General features: G+C 46.2%; 1 protein-coding gene across 1 annotated transcript; it reads left to right on the forward strand.

Moving 5' to 3' along the window:
* Window positions 1–964: 964 nt before the first annotated feature.
* On the forward strand, window positions 965–6,328 carry ptger2b (prostaglandin E receptor 2b (subtype EP2)). The gene is made up of 2 exons (XM_086190568.1): window positions 965–1,832; window positions 2,909–6,328. The coding sequence occupies exons 1-2, from the start codon at window positions 1,032–1,034 to the stop codon at window positions 3,149–3,151; spliced, it is 1,044 nt and encodes a 347-aa protein (XP_086046694.1). The 5' UTR covers window positions 965–1,031; the 3' UTR covers window positions 3,152–6,328.
* Window positions 6,329–10,745: the final 4,417 nt, after the last annotated feature.

Consider the following 10,745-nt stretch of genomic DNA (forward strand, 5'->3'; position numbering starts at 1 on the left):
AATCCACCCACTCCAGAGGCACTCTCATCTCCTCTCATCTCCTCTCATCTGCTGTGCACTTCTTCCACACTGCCGATGAGTCGCCACCTACAGCACCCAACATCTCCCTCCAACAGGCTGAGAACGCTCCTGTTCCCGGGAGCAAAGGAGGATTCTACTTGTCTAATAATGCTTGGGAGCCTTCAAACAAGAGGTCACGTTTCCCCGCTTCAGTAGTTTTTCTTGCAGCTTCTGCACAAAGACAAGCCACAGATTTGCTTCACTCGGTGTTGCAGCTGAAAAAGGAGGCAGCTGAGCAGCCCTGAGCAGAAACAGACACCCCGGCAGGCTGCCTCTGTAAATCATTTGGATGAAGTTGCTCTGCTGCACTCTTCTGTATTTTTTTCAAGGTTTTGGTTTCTTAACGGCGGGGGGTCACCAAAAGAGCACAACAGAAACTTCGCAGATTGCTTTCCTCAGGCAGAGAGAAAGTGTCCAATAGCTGAACAAACTGATGAAGCAGAAGTAAATGCAGGAGCGGCGGAGGGGCGCTGCTCCCTCCACTGACCCTCCATCACCAGGAGCCTCCACAGCAGGACAGAGCAGTGGTGCAGACGCGCAGTCGCTCAATCAATAAGTCAAAGTAGCTTCAGAATCTCCACGTCTCCAAGTATGACAAAGAGAAATCCCACATCCAGCCAGTTAAAAGCTTGACACCTGTAGTATGAGAGCCATCACGTGATCTGTCAGTAAACGCAGCTTCCTGAGGACTGTGAACGGACTCAAGACAACAGACATTAACGGTTGTGTGTTTGTTGTTTGTGTTGCAATATGGTTCAGTTAAGAAGAGGAGTGTTTGACTTTGTCCTGTGTGTGATTCAAATGGTGACTCATAAGAGCCTGTGTGTGTGTGTGTGTGTGTGTGGAGGGGGGGGGGGGGGGGGCTGGGGAAACGCGCTTGTTTCTTCAGACAAGCACGGACCAGGGGCGGGGCGAAAACTTTCACAGAGTTGATATTCGGTTGATTTCCCCCCCGAACTGATTCCGTTGTCATGTCTCCGTTAAATATTTCTTCCAATCAATCCGGATGCCATGACAGTGACGTGGTGGAGTCCGGGGGGCCCATTCCCTCCGCGTTAATGTTCTCAGCCGGCGTCGTGGGCGACATCGTGGCTCTGGTGTTGCTGGAGGCGCGGCGCAGGAGGAGAGGTTCCTCTCTGTACCACATCCTGGTGACCGCGCTGCTGATGACCGACTTGCTGGGCACAATCTCGGTCAGTCCGCTGGTGCTGTGTGCTTACGGCAGTAACAAGTCCTTGGTGGGGATGAGTGAAGGCAAGGAGGTGTGCTCCTACTTCGGCTTCAGCATGACCTTCTTGAGCGTCTCCACGCTGGCCATCCTGTGCGCCCTGGCGCTGGAGCGCTGCTTCTCCATAATTCAACCCTACTTTTACGAGCGCCACCTAAGCAAACGCAGTGGTTACATCATCATTGCCCTCATCTACGCGGGTAGCGTCCTCTTCTGCGTGCCTCCGTTAATGAGCTATGGAGAGTACGTTCAGTACTGCCCTGGAACGTGGTGCTTCCCGGAAATGAGCCCGTCGGACGTAGAGGGTCGAGTTTACATGGGATTCTACGCGTCTTTCATCCTCATCGTAACCTCCTGCACGGTGCTGTGCAACATAGCGGTCATTTCTTACCTGGTGATGATGCACAGGAGACGCAAAGTCCGCCGGAGCAAAGTAGCGCACTCCAGGTACAGCAGGTCGCTGTCGATGACGGAGGAAGTGGAGCATCTGCTGCCGCTGACCCTCATCACCGTGGTCTTCATCTGCTGCACGCTGCCGTTGGTGGTGAGAGCTGCGTTGTCATTGGCTGATTTTTGACCTGATGCCGTTTGGAGCTTCTGTGATTGTGTGTCTCACGTAAGCGACCCTGAAACTGAAAGCCACAGACGAGATGGTCGAGCAAAAAAAAAAAAAGGAAAAACTTTAGCTTTCATTTGATAAAGGTGTGCTTCGGTGTAGCGGACAGCAGGCTGCACCTGTCAGCGACCTGGACAGTTGTATATGTAGTAATACTTCACCGTTTTTATGCAACGTTCCGTGTACTTACACTGCATTACATTTGATAAAGAACTATTGTGCTTCACGTCTGGGTCCGGGGTCAGGTCATCTGTATGTGTTCAGTTGTTGGTAGAATTAACCTGAAACTTCACCTGAACTACTGTCCGTCGGTCAAACGTGCAGGAATCCCAACTCCTGCTGGAATCACAGTTTTGGGACCTAAAACTGAAAATACAAGCTTGTGATGGTGGTTTGCATGAGGTGGAAACATGACAAGTACATTCAAAGCGGGAGTACAAGACATTGGATATTTGTATCAAACTTAGTTTCACTTTAGGAGAAAGAGTCCAGGCTTCAGATGATTTCTGCTGCAGGCACCGTCCTGGTTTTATCTCTCACCCACCGCTGGCTGCAGACCAGTCAGGTTTTTGAGGTTCTAGCAGTGGAAATGCCATCAGTCATATTGTGATCAGCAGATTCATAGCTTCCATAATCACTGATGCCTCCTCTTTTTTGTCTTGTACAGTGTTAAAAAAGGCTGGAATTACACGAAGTAGTGAACTTCTTTTTGTGTGGCTGATCAGTTTATGTGTTTCAGACATGTTACGAGTGTCCTGGGAAGGTTGTATCATTTCCACAGGAGACTTCATCAAGTCGTAAAATAGCACACTGAAGACTTTAACAAATGCGTTGCTAGATAAATTTTTTTCCAGTGGCAGTATAGCAAATACTGAGACGGCCCTCTTGTTTCTGGCTACTTTGCAGGGTTTGATTTAATCCAGCCAGATCATCGCTGCAGGTTCATGAGCCAACGAACGACTCTTTCATTGCTTCTGTCTTGTCTTTTTGATCTGCCCCATCAGCTCCGAGTGTACATCAACTTCCTCAGGAAAAATGAAGATCATCAGGATGTAAAGGACCTGGGAGCTCTTCGTTTATTTTCATTCCATTCCATCATTAACCCCTGGGTCTTCATTACCCTCCGCCCCTCCATTCTGAAAGTCATCTGGAGGAAGATGCGGAAACCACAGGAACCCACAGTCACTTTGAGAAAGACTCCGAGTTCTCAGTCTTGCTGTCCAGCTCCAGAGAGGGAATCAGGATGACTGGAGCGGAGCCACATCGGGCCTGCGGAGGAACCTCTGTTTCTCTGCTTGCTTGCTTGTTCTACGACAACACAGATGGATAACAGGAAGTGGACAAGGGTTCAAGGGAGACCACGTGGTGATATCAGCAGCTTTGCAGGAGGTGGACAAACAAAGCTTCTGAAGTCACATGTTTCACTTGAAGTGAAAGGTTGACTTAACACACAGGGGGGATCTTTTCCTGTCTGCTCTGAAAAACTGTGTTTGGTTGTGCTGAAGGTGAGATTACTAATCTGGGAATGAGGCCAGTGCTCGTCCTCAGGGGTCCATATTTTTATTAGATAAAGCAGTTTATCATGGAGCAAGTTGAGTGGGAACCCTGAGCATGTTGAAGTGACGACAATGCGCACGAGTGACAATAACATACAACTGACGAGCCAGTGAGACGTTACTGCAGAGGGAACTACGGAGTGTTTGGTCTCAATCAGATTATTCTACACTGTAATTGGAAGAGTGAAAAATATCTATTCTCCAGCAATGATGACAACAACAACGTTACAATAGATGATGTGTAGCGTAGTGGTGGTGCTGGTGTGTGTGTGTGTGTGTGTGTGTGTGTGTGTGTGTGTGTGTGTGTGTGTGTGTGTGTGTGTTTGTTTGTTTGTTTGTCCAAACCTCTTCATTGCCTGAAGCAAGTCCAAACTGTTGAGGGCAGCCAGCAGCGTCAGCACAGTTTTTCAGCAGAGATCTAAGAGCAGACGCAGGACTTGTTCTCCTCTGTCTGTACACTGCAGAAGCTGCTGTTACCATGTGAACGCCCCGCGCCTGAAGCTGCTGTTACCATGTGAACGCCCCGCGCCTGAAGCTGCTGTTACCATGTGAACGGCCCACGAGGCTGCTCTGACACCTAAACCATCTCCGCTGAGCTGACACAGTCGACTGTAGCAGATGTTTAAAAACAGTTTGAAATAGGAGTGAAGGACAGTTTAGGATGTAGAAATATAGAAAGCAACTGAGAGGAAATGGCTGCTCACTTCATGAGTACAGCAAGGAGCCAAATAACTATGAATGCTCAAAGTGCAGCATTTATGCTACATGTTTTTATGGGTTTGTGTATGTGTGTTTTTGAGTACACGTGTGATTTTTTTTTTGTTAAAATCATACATAGTATTTTTTATTTATACATATTTTTGGCTTCTTTTTATTTTTACAAGATTGAAACCTGCCTGTAGGTGCGACCCCGCTGATGGCCGAGTGAAGACACTTTTTGCTGGTAGCTTAACGATGGCGATGTGAAGTAAACCTGCTGATGCCTTGTTAGGCTTTGTCATGAGGGACGGGGAGCAGAGGCCGAGCCCTCCGAACCTTCAGGGGGCTCGGCCCAAAGGACAACGTGACCTGCGTTTACAGGAATATCTCATAAAACTGTTAGCTACCCTGCGACATCTCTCACTCCACCAGATAACACTTCATGCATTCATGATCAAAACGTGATATTTTTATTATAACAATAATTCTTCTGATTACTGGTGAGTTAAACCTCCAAGTATTTTTTAAAGAATATAAAAACAGGGGCAAAGTGAGTCAACCTCTTTGCGATGAGCCAGAATTTGTTCCAATTTACTGTCTGTGAAAAAGTTCTGTAGATTAAATATCAAGGCAAATTCTGTCAGAAACATCATGACAACTTTGCCTGATATATTAAGGCGCACTACTTAGCTCAGTAACTGTGCGTGCTTGCTCAGATTAGCAGATAACCTCAGATAATCAGTTTGACATGAGGCTGAAACATTCGCCTGTTTCATTCATTGAAAATCTAGCTTTGTTTCAACTCCGACGCTGAAACATGGTTTCTTGTGTTTTGGGGGGCTTGGATGAGGTCCGGGGGTGCTGGAGTACCCCCACAAGAGTCTGAAATCACAGTTGACATGAAATATTTGTGTATTTTTAATTGTATTATATTTCTGCTTTCAAATGGATGAACACTTGTCATCAAATCTCTGGTGCTGATCAAAATTTGAGCATGAAGAAGAAGCTCAGCTTCATCACGACATGCCAATGGTGGCAACGGTTGTAGGTTCAACATCCTGCAGATGTGGCGTGGACTTCTTGTACTTGCTCAGCTCTTGTACTGCGCACAGTACAGACAAATTACTTCAAAGATTTACAGTAACAATGAGATTTGTCAGAATTCTGCTGCAGGAACTTCCAGTATTCCTCCCATCGTCCTGTGTTGAAGTGTAATTAAAACTGTGAATATTTGTAGACACTCAGACTCTTCGCTGCTCTGTAGTTAGACACAGTTCATTACATCATCCCTCCCTCCATCCCTCCATCTTCTCCCTCTTCTCCTGTTGAGGGTGGTGGGGGTGGAGCCTATCCCAGCAGCCTTCCCCTTGGACAGGTCACCAGTCCATGGCAGGGCCAACACATAGAGACAGACAACCATTGGCTCTCCCAGCCACGCCTACGGTCAATTTAGAGTCTGGATTAACCTGGTCCCTCTTGATGTCTTTGGACTGTGGGAGGAAGCTGGAGTACCAGAGAGAACCCAGCAGGAACAGGGAGAACATGGAGACTCACCCAGAAAGACCCCGTGCTCCAGCCGGGGCTCCACCCACAACCTTCTTGCTGGGGGGCCACAGGGAGGACCTCTGCTCCACCGTGCCGCCTTTCATTACATCATGTGAATTCTTATATTTTTAGATCCTGGTTCTCTCTGTGTAAGTGGATATTGAACAAGGCATCAACAGACATTCATGTTGACCCTGTGAGTGTCATGACTTGTCCTTATCAGGTGCTGCAGGCAAATAATTCTAGAATAAATTCCACTCGCAAAAGCATTTAGCACTGAACACTGCAAATATTCTGTCAAATATACTGGATTTGTATTTTTTAATATATTTAATATGGATTACATTTACATATGTATATTACATTTATTGGCAGAGATGTTATTTAAATGTTGCGCTCCTGGAGTAAAGTTAGAGCTGGATTTCTGTGTCGTAGAGCTCCTGGTGTATTTTGCAAGGTTTCTACATTTCCTGTACATTTCTATAATTGTCTGACTTTTCATGGTGGATCATTGTTGTTGAATCACATCATTATGCTGTTGATTCCTTTTCAGAACTGTTTAAGTTTGATAAAACCCTTTGTGAAGCAGTCTTTATAATATTTGGGGGGGGATTTCTTGTATTGTTGGAGATATAAATTCCTTTAATGTTTATGCATTCCAATTAGTAGAATCATTATTCCTCTTATAAACACCATTGTGAAAATACCTTTAATCCACAGTAAATGTCAGAGCTCGTCTGTCGGAAAAAATCCCATAGATGGGCTCCAAGAATCTTCTCTAAAAGAGACTTGGAGCCTGTCCCTGGGTTCCCTCTAACGATGACTTCGATAAACTCACAAAATCCCCAAGGACTTGGAGCTGGAATACTGGCGCCAGTTTGGATTTAAGATGTTTATGCAGCCAAATACCTCTCCATCGCTGTCTGCCCATCAATCCGACTGATTGCTATTAATATCCATCCATCCTTTTAGGGGTGTGGTCCTACTTTTAAGGTGGCTAACAAGTAGAAGCGTGGCAGCATTTACACTACGAAGAGAAGGGAGCAGTGAAAGGGTAGCAGGAGAGCGGCACACATAACACAAAACTAACCGCAAAAAATGAAGCCCATCCTGCAGGTGTAGCAGGGGGTTGTGTGATTGCAGTGGAACTCTGCAACCTTTTGGGAAAATTCCCCAGTTTTACTGCCAGACAAGCAGACAGAGGCCCTTCTTTCCCCTTTGGTGCATCAAAGACCTCCAGGGAGACCCACCAGGAAGCTTGCTGCTAGTTGGCTCAGCTGCGATGTCTCTGAACGGAGAGACATTCCTCCAAAACAGTCTGCCTGCATAAAAAGTCTTCCGCCCTCTTAGTTACCCCCAAAGTTCATGTCGAACCTGAGGGGTTGCTTTCACAGCCCGCGTCTGTGCACCAGCCTGCCTGGAGACCTGAGGGGAGCAGCCAGTGTTGACACACTTAAAGCAGAGTCAGGACCTTTTAATCAAACTTTGAACTAAACTTTATTTCTATCACTCACAAGTCTGCTTGCGTAGTTTTCATGCATGTTTTTAATCACTATTTAATGAAGGTTTTACCCTTAAATTTATATCCTGTCAAAACTTTGACCATCATTGTATTTGAGATCTGTGTTTTAGATACGCTAACGCTGTACATCTATAGCACTACTTTCAATATTCTGGTTCTGGTGCCTTTCAGTTTACTTCCACTCATCATATTGCATTTGCTGGTATCCTTCAACAACTTTTACACTCATTTCTATTTAGATTCATTGTATTGCATCTATTCTTGATTTTTATCATGATTTTAATCCGTCCTCTGGTGATTCCTCACTGTCATTTTGCAGTGATAACACACCCTCAGTCCCTGACCTCCTTTGACTTAACTCCTTGAAATTGTTGTTAGATTTCTCACAGTGAATGTTAAATTAAGATGCATCTGATTATTTTTGAGGTGGTGTCCTCCCGCCTCCCGGGCTCCAGCGTCAGCGTCCTGAGATTTATCTGCTTGTGGAAAAATAGTCCATGTCCCTCAAGGACAAACAAAGAAATAACAAAGACAGCTGCACAGCGATGGAACTGTGACCCCCCCAGTAAAGTTTAAGAAAAAGAAACTGATGACAAAGACACATTTCATGTGCATATGAGATCATAAATGATTCACTTGAACTTTGTGTAAGCTGTCAACATATTGGGCTCTCAGTAGCTGTGCCACAGTTTTCTACAGTTACTGTGCAGGAAGATGTATTTGCCTGATAGGGATTGCCACCTGCCGCACCTCCTCCGGGGCCCACAGGTCAGCTGCAGAGTCGTCAGCCAGGAACCACCATTCACCAGCGTTTCGCTCCTTTAATCCTGGAACGTCTCCTGTTGGCAGAGCATGTCAGGGACGTCTCCCTGTCACCCCCTGCAGCTGGTAGGTGTTCTCCCCTGCAGCTGTTGTCTGGGGTTACCTGGTCTTTCCCCAGCACTTGTCCTTCCTCCTCAGCCAAACAGCACACAGTCGTCAACAAAACTACGTCCGGATGGAGGGATGGGGTGGTGATCTCAGCGAGGAAACGGAGCTGCCTCAACCCTCACGTTCTACTCCTGATCGGGGGGGGGGGGGGGGGGGCCTTGATGTTTCCCTCTACTAACAACACCAGGGAAGTGGCGTACCCCATGGCGACACCTCCTTCTAGCCATTGCCACCTGCCTGCATTTCCTGTTTGATTTCCTTTTATCCAGGAGCTGAACACATCAGTGAGTTCATCAATGTTCCTGGAAGATTCAGTGAACGCCTCCCGTGCTGTGCGACCCAGGCAGCCCTGGAGTGTCAATGTAGCCTCTTTTGACCACACTTTGATTTTCCTAGTTGTTACTTTCGCCTCCTGAGGACATGTCAGCCCAGCCGAGGGGGTGGGATTGATTCATACGCACTTTTAATAAACCAATAACACTTGTCAAGAGTCTTGTCTTTCCTGGTGGGGCAGGAAACATTCTGGTGAAAGCTCCTGAGGGTTTGGTGAACAATGATTGAAATCACCTAAAATCAGATTAGGGCTGTCTGGAGATATGGACTGAAGTTTCTGCACAGTCTGAAAGCTGAGCTCAGAGGCATTTTTTTCACCAGCCTCTGAGTGGATTGAAACTATCGTCGTGAAAATCTGGGGGAATTCTCGTGACGCGTACACAGGACAGAGAGAGCGGCTCGACGTCCTGTGTACAAGACCTCTCTCAGGTAAAAGGGACCAAAAGCAGAGTAGAGATGCACAGCACAGCAACCCTGAGGAACACCAGCAGAGACTGATAACCACAGCAGCCCTTCACCTACACAAGCAGGGAACAAGCTAAAACAAACAGAAAGGTGCGGTGGCGGAATAACCAGGAGGAATGGCGCAGCCTTGATGACAGCGCGGCTGTGTGTTTATGAAGATCTCATCAGCTGCTGCATCATGGAAGCAATTCTTCCTGGAATCCTCACCACAAGCCTCCTCCAGGACCAATTCCTGAGAGTAAAAGTGAAGTGGGAGTTGCTGAGCAGGCAGTCTGACACAGTCTGTTTGGAAGTGATGCAAACAACGTCACGACTGCTTTCCGGAAATAGCGCCGCTTCTCTCACTCTTGACCCACAGATTTTTCTCAACCGAGTCAGTGAGGTCACACCAAAAAAAAAAAAAAGAGGAAATATGGGAATTTGTCCCAGAGCAAGATTCTGATTAAACACAGCGATCGAAGTGAGGCCTCGTCTCTAATTCTTCCCAGGCTCAGCAATGAGACGTGAAAAACACCAGGCCTGACATGACTATAAATGATCCCAGACCTCAGGCCAGTGTTTACATCTGTGTCTGACTCCGACTCAGTTTACACAGGGGCAGGCTTCCAAGGAACGCCGTTATCCTCTGCGCTGATGATGTGCACCTGGGAAATATAAAATCCCACGGTGACTTTTCAATCATATGATTTTTGGGAAAAGAGCAATCATTTGATGAAGAAGAATCTGTGTCACTATGCAGTTCAGACTTAGGGGCTGACCTATAAGGGATTAGGTAACAGTGCATGAGGCGGCTTCTCTGTGGTGCTTGGTACTAAAGCCTCAACGCCCTCTGATGGAAGGAACAGGCCAGGCCCAATAAATGTGTGTGTGTGTATATACATATATACACACACACATATATATATATACATACACACATATATATGTGTGTGTATCCATCCATCATCATCTTCCGCTTATTCCTACACATTAAGGGTCGCGGGGGGGTGGAGCCTAACCCAGCATCAACGGGCGAGAGGCGGGGTTCACCCTGGACAGGTCGCCAGTCCATCACAGGGCCAACATACAGAGACGAACAACCATTCACACTCACATTCATACCTACGGTCAATTTAGAGAATCAATCAGCCTCGTCCCCTCTTGATGTTTTTGGACTGTGGAGGAAGCTGGAGTACCAGAGAGAACCCAGCAGGAACAGGGAGAACATGGAGACTCCACACAGAAAGATCCCGTGCCCGAGCCGGGACTCGAACCCGGAACCTTCTTGCTGTGTGCTGACCACTGCACCACCGTGCAGCCCTTATATGTGTATATGTATATGTATATATGTGTGTATGTATATATGTGTGTATGTATATGTATATATGTGTGTATGTATATATATGTGTGTGTGTATATATGTGTGTATGTGTATATATATATATATATGTGTGTGTGTGTGTGTGTGTATATATATGTGTATGTATATATGTGTGTGTGTATATATATGTGTGTATGTATATATATATATGTCTGTTTGTGTGTATATTTGTGTGTATGTATATATGTGTGTGTGTAATATAATGTAGTGTAATGTAGTATGTAATAATTCCACCTAATAAAAAGAGTCAACTCCTTCCACAGATTATTGGAAAAGGTGTTTCTCTATGAGATTTCCTGTCACCAAATTGGAATTCAACGTTTTGCAACTCTTGATTCGTGGGGGAACCTTTAAGGAAACATCTCTTGGTTTACTATTGATCGGGAATTCGTGTGGGAACACCCAGACCTTTTCCAAACGATCCAAATTAA

The sequence above is a fragment of the Aulostomus chinensis genome, chromosome 20, assembly GCF_037954235.1.
Source record: "Aulostomus chinensis isolate RoL2024-O1b breed Wild chromosome 20, RoL_Achi_v1.0, whole genome shotgun sequence".
Lineage (NCBI taxonomy): Eukaryota > Metazoa > Chordata > Actinopteri > Syngnathiformes > Aulostomidae > Aulostomus > Aulostomus chinensis.

Excerpts from the sequence above, each read along its gene's own strand:
- ptger2b (XM_086190568.1), top strand. The coding sequence starts at position 1,032 with ATGTCTCCGTTAAATATTTCTTCCAATCAATCCGGATGCCATGACAGT. Across the intron at positions 1,833-2,908 it reads GCTGCACGCTGCCGTTGGTG|CTCCGAGTGTACATCAACTT; the intron begins GTGAGAGCTGCG and ends CTGCCCCATCAG.